The 18,196-nt window shown below is 39.0% G+C and overlaps 1 protein-coding gene across 1 annotated transcript in view; it reads right to left on the minus strand.

Annotated features, from left to right (window-relative positions):
- Plxdc2 (plexin domain containing 2) overlaps positions 1-18,196 on the minus strand; it is a 436,538-nt gene that overhangs the window by 61,817 nt on the left and 356,525 nt on the right. Inside the window, exon 10 of the mRNA XM_055593812.1 lies at positions 3,140-3,206. Within this exon, the coding sequence (XP_055449787.1) occupies positions 3,140-3,206 (67 nt within the window). The remainder of the gene's footprint in view (positions 1-3,139; positions 3,207-18,196) is intronic.

Raw genomic sequence — 18,196 nt, forward strand, 5'->3', positions numbered from 1 at the left:
ACAGAGATATAAAAAGTCATTTTACACAAAGCACATAGCCATAAAACTAAGGCACGCCTGCCACGCAGATTATTGGTTCAGTAAAATAGAACGTCACACACAACACAGTGAATTTAGTAATAAGAGTTATAATATCTACATGTAGTGCTGGAAAACATTACTCTGGCTGTAGGGAAACAAAGAGACCGATACAACAGCTGTTGGGAAGCTCAGGCCTGAGTTGCTGGTTATGTAGGCTAAACCAGTAGCTGGTAATATGGGGCCACTGTGATGGTGGTGGCTGCAAAAGACTCAGTTAGTTTAATGGAAATGGGAGCTAAGACAGTATTTTATATTTCTTTATATATTAAAACTTGTAACATTTAAATAAGAGTATTGTAATTCTGATGTACAATATGAAAATGAGTATGTGTGATTACACTGTGAAATTTAAGTACCAGACCTCTCAATGACCAAGAATGTGTTTGCTCCTGTCACTATATAGTTTTTTTTTTCTCCCTATTAAGAGCACAACTTTTCAGACTTGCCTCATCAGTGGAAACATTGCTGTTTTCCTACTTATCTGTGTTGGTTTCTGTGGTTGTGGTTTCTTCATTTGTTTTTAAGCTCAGTATCTTCTACCTGAGAGAATATTGAACCCTCATCGTATGCAAGGAAAATGGACCTGAGCTGATGAGCTTGTTTATTTACCTGTGAAGAAAAGTTTGCTTGCTACAAAGCTAGTGATGTGGATAATTTAATTATAGAAAATAGGAAACATAGATTATTTCAGAATGCATTAGATTCTGACCTCATTTAATGCCACCACAGTCCACAGAGCATGGTGACTATCCACCACTGTTCTCAGGAAACTTCTCTGTCTTGTATGGCTTACAGGGAGAATACTCTGGTGCAGAAAACTAAAATATCTAGATCATATTCTGAGCCTTCACACAATTATGAATATTCAAGTATCTTTTGAGAAAATTGTGATTGCATGAGTGTGCTGGTTATTCTTAGGTCAACTTGACACACAACTAGAGTTATCTGAAAGGAGAAAATGTCTTCAGAAGATCTGCTCTTGAGCATTTTTTTAAGTTAATTATTGACAGAGGAGGACCCAGGCCATTGTGGGTGCTGTCTTCCTGGGCTGGTGATCCTGGGTTCTAAAAGAAAGCAGGCTGAGCAAGCCCTGTGGACCAAGCCAGTAAGCAGCACCTCTCCATGACTTCTGCATCAACTCTTGTTCCATGTTCCTTCCCTGCTTGGGTTCTATTCCTGACTTTCTTCAAAGATGAACAGTGATATATAAGTATAAATAAAAAAAATCCTTGTTGAAGGATGTTTTTGTGCACTCTATTTAAGTGCTGACTTCCGTACCAGAGAAAGTCTGGTTGCAGTCCAGACTTTGAAATTGTAATTATAATGAAGCATTTCATGTCTTCATATCCTGTGAACATTGTTCTCCATCACCTTCTGATCGGTTAAATAAAAAGCTGGACAGCCAATAGCTGGGCAGGTGAAGATAAGGTGGAACTTCCGAGGGCAGTGAGAGGGTCCCAGGTGGGGACCAGAGAGGAGTGGAGTCACCATCAGGACATGTATGAAGGAGGAGGTGTCAGAGCAAAGTAAATTGGCAGGTAACAGGCCACATGTCTGGGAATTGAGAGAGGCCAGTTTATCAGTTTAGAATAGCTGTCTGCCCAGCTATAGTGCCTGAAGCTTTTAATAAATATAATAGGTCTCAATGTTATTAATCAGAGCAAGGGCAAGCATAGAAAAGCATGCATTTTACAAACTTTTTCTTTCCCAATTTGCTTTTCAGTCATTGTGTTTCATTGCAACAAGAGAAACCTTAACTAAGACAATAAGAAAAAAAAAAAAAAGACTTGAAATTACAATCATGGATTTATCAATGTGGTTCTGTTTTGTTGTTGTTGTTTTATTTTGGAACTGTACCCTATACGTGAAATAGATAATTTATATAAATTCTAATTCTAATTCTCCAAGTGAATGTCAAAAATCAGATTAAAGCTAGGACATTCCATGTTGACTTTCAAGAGTGTTTCTTTTTATTTATCTTAAATTTTATTTTGTTCGACTGGGATTTGTCTGAGGGCTTCATACCTGCAAGGCAACTGTTCTATCACTGAGATCCATTCTTAGCCTCAGAATATTCTCAAAATATATTTCCCAAGATTTGCATGACTCTTCCAACCTCAAATGCATTTTCACAAAACTTGTACTAATTATTCCTAACGGTTTCTAAGGTAGCACTATGTCTTGACTAGGCTCACTAGATTTAAAAAATTGTGTCATTATTGACTTATGGCTTTAGCCTTATTTATGCTTTAAATTCATGCTTTAGAACTTATCAACAAATGTCTCTAGAGAGATGGCTCAGTAGGTAAGAGTGCATACTACTCTTAAAGAAGGCTGAAGACTGGATCCCATCACCCCTATTAGGTGGCTTAGCATTCTCTGTAACTCTATCTCCTGATGGTGAGACCTGATGCTCTCTTCTGGCCACTGTGAGCATATCATGTGCATGTACATTCATACAGATATTCACATTTAACAAGGGAAAAGGAATAATTTTCTTTTCCCAGGTGGGAACTCAGGTGGTGATGAAATGACAGGCCAATAAGAGTCAGGAAAACTTTAAACACGTTAAAATTGCTTTTTCATGTGAAATTGATGACCACATTACTATATTTTTATAACACTCTCCTTATTACAGCACACCAGTTTACTGCAATCAATCTTTCCCCTCATACCATTATTTTGATATTTATTATTTAAAGAGGAGCAATGATTACTTGAATGACAAAAATGGGCAAATATGTAGGAAATCTGCCTTTTGTGCATCTAAGCTCAAGCTTGGATCTCTAGTTCCTTAGTGAGGTGCCTCCTGCTCTGAGATTTCATACATACTCTGAGGCCACATCTCTTCATATCCCTTCTTCCCTTCAGAGAAAGGTTAAGAATAAACTGCGGTGATAAGTGAAAGTAATTTATACAGATGTTAGGCACACATTAAGAATTCACTTTCAGCGTCTTAAGGTTTTTGTTTTTGTAACTAAATTAGAAACCACTCTAATTAGGTTGTACTGTCACAAGTTATGTCAAATTGGTCCCAGTGATTTCCAACAGAACACACCTGTACCTCCTCTGGACATCCGCTATCCACCCAGTCCTGCCGGTGGCGATCAAATCCACTGGAACACCTTCAAAGAAGATCCCGTTGTAGTTGAAGAGAGGAAGCATAGCACGGGAAGAGAGGAACACAACGAAAAGTACTGGTAAACAGACAGGTCACAGATTTTTCAGTTTAGTACAACATCAACTTTCTTTCAATGAATTGATTACTAAAGACACAGTGTACCATTCACAGGGTGACTCCAGTCGTTTGCTGATCTGCTGTCAATATCACACATAGCAACGCATCCTCCTGAGTCTGAACACACTACACAGTGCTGACACAACCCCACACCAAATGAACAAATCACTATTTTGTAATGGTGGCTTTTCTCCCCCTCGTTTCCCTACTTAATCACTAATATAAGTGCATACAAATTATTGTAGTCACCATTTAAAAAAGTTTTCTTGCTCATTTATTTATATATTCCCATCTCATAAACTCTTGATTGTGTAGCAAACTCAGAGGTTTTGAAGTCTTCAAACAGCATCCAGGGGATAGTCTTTAAACCAGTGGTTCTCAACTTTCCTAATGCTGTGACTCTTTAACACAGTTTTTCACATTGTGAGCCCTAACCATAAAATGGTTATCGTTCTACTTCATAGCTATAATTTTGCTACCGTTATGAATCATAATGTAAGTATATGATATGAAGTATATTAGAAATGTGACCCCTGTGATAGGATTATTTGATCCCCAAAAGGGATCACAACATACAAGTTGAGAACCACTGCTTTAAACCCTGGAATAACCTGCTTGATAGAAGCATGATCTCAATTCTGGGGCTGTACAGGACAGGCTATGCTGACAACATGACTTATTGTGAATGTCAGACTTTATTCCAGGACAGGTTCCTGGTCTGTTCTGAAGGGGTTGACTTCTGGAGAGCTGGAGCCTGAGATACAAATAAGGTTAATGGCAGGTAAATTCCAACCCTGTAGGACTGATCCTTAATGAGAACCCTAGACATCAAAGCAGCTTGTGCTCCTTGGTTGACAGCACACTACTGCCAAAAGGGGACAGCTGGGAGCTAGTGCCTGCTCTCACAAGATGTGCGGGCTATGTCCTGTGAATCTTTCCCAGTCCTACTTTCAATTCACTTTCTTCCCCTACAATAAACTTTGAGCATAACAGCTTTTCTGAGCCCTGCGAACCCCTCCAGTGAGCCCGAGTGTGCTTTGAGGGAATGCTCAGCTATGCAGGAACAGGTCACACTAAAACAGGTCTGATTTGGCAAGTGCTGGGTCAGTAAGATCTCGTTTATAGCCTTTCCTTCAACTGGAATACTTTTCCCATCTGTTTTATTCATCTGCTACATCACATTCATCATGACCACCTTTGTGATCTTCAGCTTTTATCCTTCACACACCAGTTCATTTACTTTCACCTTTTTAACAATTTAATTTTTTACGGTGTGTGTGTGTGTGTGTGTATTTGTGAGTGAACAGGTGACGTATGTATTGTACGTGCTCGTGTGTGTGTGTGGGTGTGTGGGGCACACACGGGACAGAGGAGGAAGCCAAGTGTCCCGTTCTATCACTCTGTGCCTATTCCCTTCAAACAGTTTCTCATTGGAAACTCATGGCCATCAAGCCCCAGTAAGCTCCACCTGCAACCGCCCACGGCACTCGAGTTACAGGCGCACATGTGACTACAGTCAGCTGCTGTTGAGAATTGGGGGGTTTTGAACTCAGATCCCTAAGGTTGTGCAGCAAGTATTCTTACTAAGTCATCTACGCAGCCCCATTTACTCATGACTTAAAGACTAAATTTGATTCAGATCATTTTAAATTTAAGTCAGAGTCTTCTACTGATTACATCTAATATGTCTGACTCATACAATCTTTTTGTACAGAAATTCAAATTAGTTTCGACAGTCTATTGGTATTAAGAAGATGTCTACTTCCCTTTGGTTTTAATAATTGAACTCATATTTATAGTTAAGAAAGTGCTGACCTATTTTAATCTAATAGGAATTTATTTACTCAACAAAATGAACATGTCATCCAACCCTTTTTTAATATTTCTCACAGTGCTTATGTTTTTAATTTGCAACCTTCATTTTGCTCTTTATTTGTTTTGCAACGAGTTCACATGATGGCTTTTTCTAAGAATCCTCACCAGAGACAAAGCTCTGCCTGAAAGAGCATAATTTAATTCAAATGGAATCTGAAAACAACTTTCTTGTCAACAAGACAGAGCATATTTATCATTCCCTCCAGACTGACCCACTGCATGATTGACCCTTTGGAACATGGTTGTGTTACAGTAACCACCTGAGTTGAGCAAGCCCAAGAGTGGCATAAATGTCCTTGTGAGCTTTGGCATCCTGATACTGAGAAGCTCCAGATGGCTGCAGCTATCTCTGTTGCTTAATGGCACCATGGTATGTGGTGTCTATTTCTGGGCTAGTGGGACAATTGCTGCCTCTTCTTTCTGTCTCTCGAGTCTGTTTAAATATTAAAGAATGTGTTGATACTCACTTTCAGCATGTGTGAATATGCCTTTTTTTTTTTGCAAAAAAAATGTTTTTGAGGAGTTACTTGACCAATAGTAGTAATTAAATGAAATTTAATTAAAAAACAGATAATTTTAAAATATAGTTTGTTTTCATATGCTTTAGCTTAAAAGTATCACTGGGTATACTAACTATACTTACATACTTATAGTATACTAACTATAACTTGTAACAAAACAGTACCAAATATTACAACTGGGCCACTGCATAGCATCTTATCTTTAGTTACTTAATTTGTTGAATTTACCAGGGAAAATTTAGAAGACCCAGTTTACTTGATTTATTAAACAATCCCTGGATTTGTGAAAAATCCCTGGTGTGTGAAATTTAATTCTATGAGAAGTCATTTAAGTTACTCTCTTGTTTATTTATTCACTTCCTAGTAATTGTGCTGTCCTTTATGAAGGACAGGAAGGACGGAGAATAACAAAAAAGATTTGCTTCGAAAATGGGCACAACTAAGGCAGGGAAGTAGCTGAGTGGGTTAAGGACTTTCTAGTCAAGCATGTGGACCTGAGTATAGGTACCCAGCGCTCATAGAAAACAGTGCGGAGAAGCAGAGATTGGGTTAGACTGGCCTATGAACAGCTGGAGAAAACTCAGGGAAAACAAGGGGCATGAGTTACAATTTGTCTCAAAGAAGAAACATTTTGTTTCCTTTAAAAAATGATCTATTGTATTATGACAAATTTCTCTTCAGCTGTTGATTTTGTTGTGTGACCACTTAAGAGCTATTAGTCAGGTATTAAAAATAATCCCTGAGGCTTGGTGGATGGCTGGTCCAGCTGAAGCCATTAGATCATGTTTCAAAAAGCAAAGCTTAAGAATGACTGAAAAGGACGTTCAGCACTAACCTCTGGCCTCTCCATTCATGTATCCACACGTGGGCAAATGCATGTTACATATGTACACACAGACATACACAGACATGGAAAATGAGTAAATGTACAATTTTCTTTTTTAGTTCACTAATTTAAACAACATTTAACAGCAGTTGTTGGGGACAAGTGTGCTATACAAATCTATATAGCACATAAATCTATATAAATCTATATAAATCTATATAGCACATAAATCTATATAAATCTCTCTCTATATATATTTTTCTAAACTCTAAGAAAGTAAAAAAAAAAATCACTTTGGCTAATGCTTTCCTGTCACCACTGCGATGTTTTCTAACTCCTCCTCTTTAACACACTCACATAGAGTGACCCTGGCCATGACATGGCTCAATATGGTCACCTTCCAGCATTTTATGGTTGTGAGCCTAGCCTTTAACTGCTGAGCCACCTCTCCAGCCCGATCTACCAGCATCTTAGCAGTGCCAATCTGTGATGCCAGCTATGAACTGAGCAAGATTCTCTGCAATTGGAGCTCAGTGATTTAGCTGTAAACAAGCATCTCCCTTCATACTTCGTACAGTGCTGACGTTCAGAAACTGCTGCTGTCCATAGCTTATGACCAGGGCCAGTACCACCTGTACAGTCCACCTAACACATCCTAATACACCCACCCTCAAGCTCGCTCGTCACAGCCAACAGAAGCAAACAGCTTGTCTTTGGCAGCCAATGCTACAAAAGGGGTTTTTGTTTTTTCCTTTTTATTTATTTATTTTTATTTATTACAATTTATTCACTTTGTATCCCAGCTGTAGCTCCCTCTTTCTTCTCCCAGTCCCACCCTCTCTCCCTCTTCTCCTATGTCCCTCCCCTAGTCCACTGATAGGGGAGGACCTCCTCCCCTATTATCTGACCATAGCCTATCAGGTCACATCAGGACTGGCTGCATTGTCTCTCTCTGTTAGACTGCCTCCCCCCCCAGGGGGTGGTGATCAAAGAGCCAGACACTGAGTTCATGTCAGAGACAGCCCCTGCTCCCCTTACTAGAGAACCCACTTGGAGACTGAAGACACCATGGGCTACATTTGAACAGGGTGTCTAGGTCTTCTCCATGAATGGTCCTTGGTTGGAATATCAGTCTCAGAAAAGACGTCATGGGCCCAGATTTTTTGGCTGTTTTGCTCTCCTTGTGGCGCTCCTGTTCCCTCCAGGTCTTTCTTTCATAAGATTCCCTGCACTTGGAGGGAAGGCATGAAATTTGCAGGCAAATGGATGGAACAATGAAGAGTTTTGAAATACCCAGTTAGTAAATCCAAAATACAAGATTTCTCTCTCTGCTCAGAAAGACATTCATCTCTTGTGAGCATATGAGCAAATCTTCCTTCTTACCTTAACACCACATGCAAGAATTTATTTTACCACCAGCTGTGTTCAAGTCTACCCTACAAGGCTTTCGAGAAAACACGATTAGAAAGAAGGTACTTGAATTAGAACTTTGTTCTTAGGCATGTTTTTGTCTATTTCTTTATGCTGAAGATTTATTTCACTTTCGTGTGTATGCTAGCATACTTCTAGTAAGTAGCTGTGATGGTCAGAGGTGTCAAATCTCCCTAGAGCAGAAGCTAGAATTAAAAGCAGTCCTGAGCTTCCTGACTTAGATGCTGGGACCAGAGCTTGGATCCTGCCCAAGAGCAGCAAGCACTATTAACCACTGAGCCATTTCTCCACATGGCAATTTCCCTTACTTAAAAATAAAAAAAGTTCTATTGTATTGTGACAACTGAAATATATTTTTGTTCAGTTGTCAGTTTTGCTGCATGCCCATGACCAAGATATTATTCAGGTACTCAAAACAACTAAGATATTCTAAATGTTTGCCATAAAACAGACATTCAGCTACACACACACAAACACATGATATCTATCTGTATATCTATCTATCTATCTATCTATCTATCTATCTATCTATCTATATTTGAAGTGAAGTGATATCACAATATGGAATGATTCAGTTAAATTAACATATTTATCTATCACCTCAAACACATTTCATAATGAAAACATTTGACAAGTACTTTTCTAGTGATTTAAGAATATGTGCTACGATATTAACTATTGTAGTGTCTTATACAACAAACACCCCAATTTTGTTCCTCTAGGGAAAAAAAAATCTGTTTGAAATTCTGTTGTTTTTCTTTTCTGTGTTTATTTACTTATTGATAAAACAAGTGGATAGGGCATGGAATAATCATAAAAGGCAAAGAGGGTGATACATGGCATTGATTTATAAAATGCTGTTTTAAATACCTACGTACTATCTGTGGTAGGCATGTAAGAAAGCAGGCAGCTGTGAATGGAAGAGAACTTCTTCTCACAGACAAAACTGATAAAAAGTATTTAAGAATTCATCCTATGAATCAAATTAATGTGGAATGTAAAATTTATATTTATATAATCCATAGGGCAAAATCTGTATCACATGAGGGAATAAACATCATAGACTCTTGTAAAAGAGTTGTTCTTGCAATTGGACCCAATCTTTCTTTACTATTTGGAAATAGTTTTGAAAATATTCTTCAAATATGCATTTTAAGGAACCTTAAGCAAATGGTCCTGGGGTTTATATTTCCAAATTATTTTTCTCTTACCACTGTCTAGTTAAGATGCTAGAGCCCTACATTTCAAATCACTTCCCCTTTTCACTTGATATCAATGAAGTGTTGAGTTAACTGGTTCTTCCAAGCCATGCTAAAATAGCTTAATAACTAGGCAGCCCAGACAAACATGTTCCCTTGTTCTTAGCATCTACTAAGTAAAGAGATCAAGAATAATCTCATCATACTTCTCGTTTATCTCACTTAAATAATTTCAGAAATAGGACTACATTTGCAAGGGTTGTCTATACCATTGACAGAAATCAATTATTAATGCACACATTTAGAGAAGCAGAAGCATTTTATATGACTTGTTAAACCACGGTGATTTTTTTTTTAACTTTCTGATTATTTTTTTATTCACCATGTTCTTTTTTCCATTTTTTAATTAGTTACAGTTTGTTTACTTTGTATTCTAGCTGTAGACCCCATCCCCATCCCCTCCTAATCCCACCTTCCCTCTTCTCCTATGCCTCTCCCTCAGACCAATGATAGGGGAGGTCCTCCTCCCCTTCCATCTGACCATAGTCTGTCAGCTCTCATCAGGACTGGCTGCCTCCTCTTCCTCTGTGACTTGGTAAGGTTGCTCCCCCCTCAGGGGAGGTGATCAAAGAGCCAGCCCTTGGGTTCATGTCAGAGAGAGAGCCTGGTTCCATCAAAGAGCCAGCCACTGAGTTCATGTCAGAGAGAGTGTCTGGAGCCTTGACTCCAAGCGGCCGGCTTTGATATTTAAATCTCGGTGGAGAGATGGCTTTTAGAAGGCCTTTACTATTGGCAGAGAACTTGTAAGTCCATCTCCTTTTGTTTGTGACAGCAGGTGGGATAGCTTGTGAGGATCACACCTCTTCCTCAGACTCCTCATGGAAATTAACCATTGTTCTGAGATGTTTCTACTCTGGCTCAGAAACTCTACAATAAAAAGACAGGCCGACAGTTACTGCAGAAGAAGGCTGAAGATGATGCTCCAAGCATCCTGTCTCAACTCTTGTGTAAACAGGACACAAATAAGCAACTAGATACAATGTTGTGCAATGGGAGGAGCCAGAGGACAGGAGAGAGGGGAGGAGCTAGAGAAGGGGGCTGGAGGCAGAGACAGGAGACTTGCTGCTTGCACTGCTTGCTGCAGCAGCCTGCCTTTTGCTGTGGCTGTCGAGTCTGGACCTTTAAAAAGTTTCCTGTGTGCTGTGTGTTTATTTTATTAATTTTAATCCTCACTCCCAACTCAAGAACCGTTAGACTCTGCTGGCTGGCTTCGGCAAGAGAGAGCCTGGTTCCATCAAAGAGCCAGCCACTGAATTCATGTCAGAGAGAGCCCGGAGACTGAGCTGCTATGGACTACAACTGAGCAGGGGTTCTAGGTTATCTTAATGCCTGGTCCTTGGTTGGAGTATCAGTCTCTACAAAGACCCCTGAACCAAGATTTTTTTGGCTCCGTTGGTCTCCTTGTGGAGCTTCTCTCCCCTCCATGTCGTTCTAACTTCCCCTTCTTTCTTAAGATTCCCTGCACTCTGCCCAAAGTTTGGCTAAGAGTCTCAGCATCTGCTTTGCTACCTTGCTAGGTAGAGTCTTTCTTTTACTTTTTTTTTTTTTTTACTAAGTTTTCATTTTTTATAATAATTACAGTTTATTCACTTTGTATCCCAGCTATAGCCCTCTCCCTCATCCCCCCCCCAACCCTACCCTTCCTCCCTCATCTCCTTCCATGCCCCTCTCCAAGTTCACTGATAGGGGAGTTCCTCCTCCCCTTCTTTTTGACCCTAGCCTATGAGATCTCATTAGGACTGGCTGCACTGTCCTCCTTTGTGGCTTGGCAAGGCTGCTCCCCGCTCAGGGGGAGGTGATCAAAGAGCCAGCTACTGAGTCACATCAGAGACAGTCTTTCAACGGCCCTCTGTGGTAGGCTCCTGTCCGGTTCCCTGTTTTCTCCCTCTTCTGATGCCTTTGCCTTTCTAAGTGAAAATGGATCATCTTACCCAGGGTCCCCCTTTTTGCTTAGCTTCTTCAGGTGTACAGATTTTAGTATGTTTATCCTATATTATATGTCTATTATCCACTTATAAATGAGTATATAGCATGTCTGTCTTTCTGCTTCTGGGATACCTCACTCAGGATGATCTTTTCTAGTTCTCATTATTTCCCTGCAAATTTCATGATTTCCTTGATTTTATTGCTGAGTAGTATTCCACTGTGTAAATGTACCATAATTTCTGTATCCATTCCTCAGTTGAGGGACATCTAAGTTGTTTCCAGATTCTGGCTATTATGAATAAAGCTGCTACAAACATGGTTGAGCAGATGTCCTTGTTGTATACTTGAGTGTCTTTTGGATATATGCTTAGGAGTAGTATAGCTGGACTTGAGGAAGCACTATTCCTAATTGTCTGAGAAAGCACCAGATTGATTTCCAAGTTTGTACAGATTGATTGTATAAGTTCACATTCCCACCAGTAATGGAGGAGGGTTCCCCTTTCTCCACAACCTCTCCAGCATGTGTTATCATTTCAGTTTTTGATCTTAGCCATTCTGATGGGTATAAAGTGAAATCTCAGGGTCATTTTGATTTGCATTTCCTTGATGACTAAGGACATTGAACATTTAAGTGTTTCTCTGCTATTTGTTATTCCTCTATTGAGAATTCTCTGTTTAGTTCTGTTCCCCATTTTTTAATTGGATTACTTGATTTGTTGCTGTTTAACTTCTTGAGATCTTTATATATTCTGGATAATAGGTCTCTGTCAGATATAGGGTTGGTGAAAATCCTTTCCCAGTCTGTAAGCTGTCATTTTGTTCTGATTGACTGTGTCCTTTGTTTTACAGAAGCTTTTCAGTTCTCCCATACTTATGGATCGGTAGAATTAACTTAGAGGAATGGCCATCCTGCCGAAAGCAATCTCCAGAGTCAATGCAATTCCTGTCAAAATACTAACACAATTCTTTATGGGCCTTGAAAGAATAATTCTAAGGTTTTTATGGAAAAACAAACAAACCCAGATTTGCTAAAACAATCCTGTACAACAACAGATTGTTTAGAGGTATCTCCATCCCTGATTTCAAGCTGTACTGCAGAGAAATAGTAATAAAAATTGCATGGTGGGGGGGGGGCAAGATGGTGGCGCCCAGAGAACACTGTGTCTGAGAAGCGGGACAACACTCTCCATGCAGCGACTAGAAGACTGAACTCTGGACCCTAAAACTACAGCGAGTGTTTCCCAGGTGAGGGGAGGCTCGCACAGCCTGGGAATTGGTTGGATCCACTCTCTTATGAACATTGACGCAAAAATACTCAATAAAATACTTGCAAACCGAATCCAAGAACACATCAAAGATATCATCCACCATGACCAAGTAGGCTTCATCCCAGGCATGCAAGGGTGGTTCAACACACAGAAATCCATCAATGTAATCCACCACATAAACAAACTGAAGGAGAAAAACTACATGATCATCTCCTTAGATGCTGTAAAAGCATTTGACAAAGTCCAACACCCATTCATGTTTAAAGTCTTGGAGAGATCAAGGATACAAGGAACATATCTAAACATAGTAAAGGCAATATATAGCAAGCCTATACCAACATCAAACTCAATGGAGAGAAACTTAAATCAATCCCACCGAAATCAGGGACAAGACAAGGCTGCCCACTCTCTCCATACCTTTTCAACGTAGTACTTGAAGTCCTAGCCAGAGAAATAAGACAACTAAAGGAGATCAAGGGGATACAAATCGGAAAGGAAGAGATCAAAGTGTCACTATTTGCAGGTGATATGATAGTATATATAAGCACCCCAAAAATTCAACCAGAGAACTCCTCCAGCTGATAAACACCTTCAGCAAAGTGGCAGGATACAAAATCAACTCAAAAAAAATCAGAAGCCCTCCTGTATACCAAAGACAAAAGGGCCCAGAAAGAAATTAGGGAAACAACACCCTTCACAATAGCCACCAATAACAAAAAGTACTTTGGGGTGACACTAACCAAGCAAGTGAAAGACCTGTTTGAGAAAAACTTCAAGTCTCTGAAGAAAGAAATTGAAGAAGATCTCAGAAGATGGAAAGATCTCCCGTGCTCATGGATTGGTAGGATTAACATTGTGAAAATGGCCATCCTGTCAAAAGCAATCTACAGATTCAATGCAATTCCCATCAAAATAGCAACTCAATTCTTTACAGACCTTGAAAAAAAGATTCTCAGCTTCCTATGGAGAAACAAAAAACCCAGAATCTCCAAAACAATCCTGTACAACAACAGATCATCTGGAGGTATCTCCATCCCCGATCTCAAGTTGTACTACAGAGCAATAGTAATAAAAACTGCATGGTATTGGCATAAAAACAGAAAGGAGGATCAATGGAACCGCATAGAAGACCCAGAAAAAAACCCACAAACCTATGAATACTTGATTTTTGAAAAAGAAGCAAAAATCATTCAATAGAAAAAAGACAGCATATTCAACAAATGTTGCTGGTTCAACTGGATGTCTACATGCAGAAAAATGAAAATAGATCCATTATTTATCACCCTGCACAAAACTAAAGTCCAAGTGGATCAAAGACCTCAATATAAAACCAAATACTCTAAATCTGTTAGAAGAAAAAGTGGGGAACAGCCTAGAACTCATTGGCACAGGAGAAAACTTCCTGAACAGAACACCAACAGCACAAGCTCTAAGAGCAACAATCATTAAATGGGACCTCATGAAACTGAAAAGCTTCTGTAAAGCAAAGGACAGGACACTGTCTTCAAAACAAAACGACTGCCTACAGATTGGGAAAGAATCTTCACCAACCCTTTATCTGACAGAGGGCTAATATCCAGTATATACAAAGAACTAAAGAAGCTGAAAAGCAGCAAACCAAGTAATCCAATAAAAAAAAATGGGGAACAGAGCTAAACAGAGAATTCTCAACAGAGGAATATCGAATGGCAGAGAAACAGTTAGAAATGCTCAACCTCATTAGCCATCAGGGAAATGCAAATCAAAACGACCCTGAGATTTCACCTTACACCCATCAGAATGGCCAAGATGAAAAACTCAAGTGACAACACATGCTGGAGAGGTTGTGGAGAAAGGGGAACCCTCCTCCACTGCTGATGGGAATGTAAATTGTTACAACCACTCTGGAAATCTATCTGGCACTTTCTCAGACAATTAGGAATAGTGCTTCCTCAAGACCCAGGTATACCACTGCTAGGTATATACCCAAACTTTGCTCAAGTACACAAAAGAGATACTTGCTCAACCATGTTTGTAGCAGCTTTATTTGTAATAGCCAGAACCTGGAAACAACCCAGATGTCCATCAACGGAGGAATGGGTACAGAAATTGTGGTATTTTTACACAATGGAATACTACTCAGCAATCAAAAAGGAGGAAATCATGAAATTTGCAGGCAAATGGTGCGATCTAGAAAAGATCATTCTGAGTGAAATATCCCAGAAGGAGAAAGACAAACACGCTATATACTCGCTTATTTAGACCTATAAGATAGGATAAACATAATGAAATCTATACACCTAAAAAAGATAATCAAGAGAGTGGACATGGGGTAAGATGACCAATCCTCGTTTAGAAAGACAGATGGGATGTGCATTGAATGTATGACAGGAGTCTACTGAAGGCATCTGAAAGACTCTAACTAGCAGTGTTTTCAAAGCAAAGACTCATGACCAAACCTTTGGCAGAGTACAGGGAATCATATGAAAGAAGGGGAGTTAGTATGATGGGGAAAGGATAGGAGCTCCACAAGGACCAAATATATCTGGGCACAGGGTCTTTTCTGAGACTGACATTCAAGGACCATGTATGGATATAACCTAGAACCTCTGCTCAGATGTAGCCTGTGGTAGCTCAGTAACCAATTGGTTTCCCATAGTGAGGGGAACAAGGACTATTTCTAACAGGAACTCAATGACTGGCTCTTTGACCTCCCCACCCCCCCAAGGAAGGAGCAGTCCTGTTAGGCCACAGAGGAGGGCTTTGCAGCCAGTCCTGAAGATACCTGATAAAACAGGATCAGATGAATGGGGAGGAGGACCCCCCTTTCAGTGGACTTGGAAAGGGGCACGGTGGAGATGAGGGAGGGAGAGTGGGATTGGGAGGGAATGAGGGAGCAGGATACGGCTGGGATACAGAGTTAATAAAATGTACGTGATAAGACAAAAATAAACAAATAAACAAACAAAAAAACTGCATGGTACTGGCATAGAAACAGAATGGTGGATCAATGGAGTCGAATAGAAGACCCAGAAATAAACCCACACACGTACAGATACTTGATTTTTGACAAAGAAGCCATAACTACAATGGAAAAAAGGCAGTATCTTCAACAACTGGTGCTGGTCCAACTGTATATCTACATGTAGAAAAATGCAAATAGATCCATATTTACCACTCTGCACAAAACTAAAGTCCAAGTGGATCAAAGACCTCAACATAAAACCAGATACACTAAACCTGTTAGAAGAAAAAGTGGGGAAGAGCCTTGAACTCACTGGCTCAGGAGACAACTTCCTGAACAGAACACAAACAGCACAGGCTCTAAGAGCAACAGTCAATAAATGGGACCTCCTGAAAGTAAGCAGACTTTACATGCTGGAGTATTCATTTTCGTATGCCACCTCCTGAGGACTAGACTCCTTTCAATTTCACAGCAGGCAAGAATTATCACCAGGAATGAACGGATACTCAGGATTATCTGGATATTAGGATAATCCTTTCAGAAACCATTCTCATTAAAAGCCACTGCTCATGTCAGCAAAATGATCTCACATGCGAACATGTGAATTTTCAGGGCCTTAAGAGAATGATGAACTTGTGAACATGTTTATATTCAAGCTATTATCTTAATTAAGTTTAAAATTCTGTCAATCCAATATATTTGAAATGTACTTCAAATCACGATGCCCAGAAACAAAGTCAGTTTTATATGCAACAATCCACTAATCTCAGATTAGGGCAAAGGAATCAGAAATGCACACAGCTGTGAATGTCTGGCATTTTATATCAGTGGGACTGGGATGATTTGATGTAGGTTATACATTAACTACTTGTTTTATGGCATCATTAAAAATGTCTGAGTACTGATTAGGAAGTACACGAAAAATAAAACATTTGTTCATTAGAAAATAGTTAAGCTCTAATGAAGTACTTGAGAAAAAGACTACAGTATTGTTTTTTGTTGATAATTTCAGTATGCAGCCCTGTTCTCCACTGAAGGTACAAGTGATGTTCCTCCCTGATGATGCCATCTAAGTAAATGATGCAAGTTCAACTACAAGAAGCCTTCATTACAAAGCATAGTGTCTTTCATAATTTTATAAGTCCAAGACTCTAGCTTGGCTATTGGGTTTACTTTTTGTTTTTCTTGTCTATTTATACCAGCATAGAGACAGAGAGAGAGAGAGAGAGAGAGAGAGAGAAGAATTTCATAATGGATTTACAATAGGTATTCAATTACATATGAATGTGTTACAAATGTAAAGCATGGACTTTCAGAAACCTTCATTTCTGTTAGAATGGATTACTTCAAGAAGGATGGGTACAGAGACAGCCAGCTCTCCAGAGCTCACTCCTCAGCCAGCGTAGCCAAGCAAGGATAAACTTCAATCTATGATTTCATAAAATTATTTCAAATATTGATGAAAATATCTGTCATTGTCTCTATTTTTAATTTATTTTCTGCTTGTTTGTTTTTATAGTTTTAGGAACTGACCTCGGTACATGCAAGTACTCACCAAATTCCATCCCAACTCTCTATTGAATTCTACTCCTTTAAACCCCTTTGCATTTAGATAAAATTGCTATATGGAATGTGGGTTCATATCCATCTAACAGTTTTCAACTTTTATTCTGTCATTTTTTGTATTGATATCAACCAAGACTTTCAAACTGCTAAAAATTTTACCTGTCTGCAATTTTCTGTGTAATTTAAAACATTAATATCATAAAGCAATTTATAATTTTTATGTTGAATATCTCAATATTGTAAAACTTTGGTATAGTTTATTTCTCCCTTTTGAGTTTACTTTGGTATATAACAGAAAATAAGATCAGAATTTTAACAGCATACATTTCTTCAAAATAAATAAGACAGATGCCTAGAATCATGTACCAAGCTTGTGTAATACTTCAATTTCCTAATTCTGATCATATTTTTTAGTGCTTTTTGTAAACCATCTCTTTTCTTCTTTGCTGTGATTTTTATAATCACCCTCTGATGTTCCAAAGAATAGCCTCCACGTGCATTTGACAGAATTGATGTGGGAATAATTGAAGTCTTAATACATTCCAGCTTTCTAGACATTAGAGTACATTCAATGGTTAGTCTAAGCCCCTCATCAAAGTTCTAGCATTTCCTTTATGTAGATGCTACACATCATTGGCAGAGAATATCTTATCTATTTTTGCTGTTATTTAGGTTTTAGTGCTGTATTGTCTCAATGGTTATTTCTGATTCAGAGAGCTATTGATTTGTGTAATTGTTCTGTAAATGGGTCCTTTACTTACAAATTGCAGCTTGTTACTCTTTCTAATAATCATATCTCTTGTTTATGTGTTTCCCGCCATGCCTTAACTAGGAATGTCACATAATATTGGGTCTCACAGTCTTGGTTTATTCCCGGCTTTAATGTGAATGCCACTGGGCCTGCATCAGTTTATTTCATGTGGAGAAATAGTATTTTTTGGTACTTTTAATTAGTATTCTACCCAGCTTGGCAATAATTTTTGCTTAGCCAGAATCATAACATTTTTCCCACAAAACTTTCCCCCATCTTTCAGGTTACCAATGACCTTCAGTCAATGCTGTGTATTTACTTCAATATTTCCTTTCTTCCCTTCTTTGGAAGCAGATTTTTTTTTTTTTTTTTTGCTTCTGTATTAGCTAGCCTTAAACCTGTGATCTTCCCACCTCATACTTCCTAAGTGCTGCAACTGTAGACACAAAGAGACAAGCCAACATGCCTTTCATATCAATCTATGCCTTTATGGTAAATAATATCTGTAGC

This window comes from Psammomys obesus, unplaced genomic scaffold, assembly GCF_907164565.1.
Source record: "Psammomys obesus unplaced genomic scaffold, mPsaObe1.curated_primary_1811, whole genome shotgun sequence".
Taxonomy (NCBI): domain Eukaryota; kingdom Metazoa; phylum Chordata; class Mammalia; order Rodentia; family Muridae; genus Psammomys; species Psammomys obesus.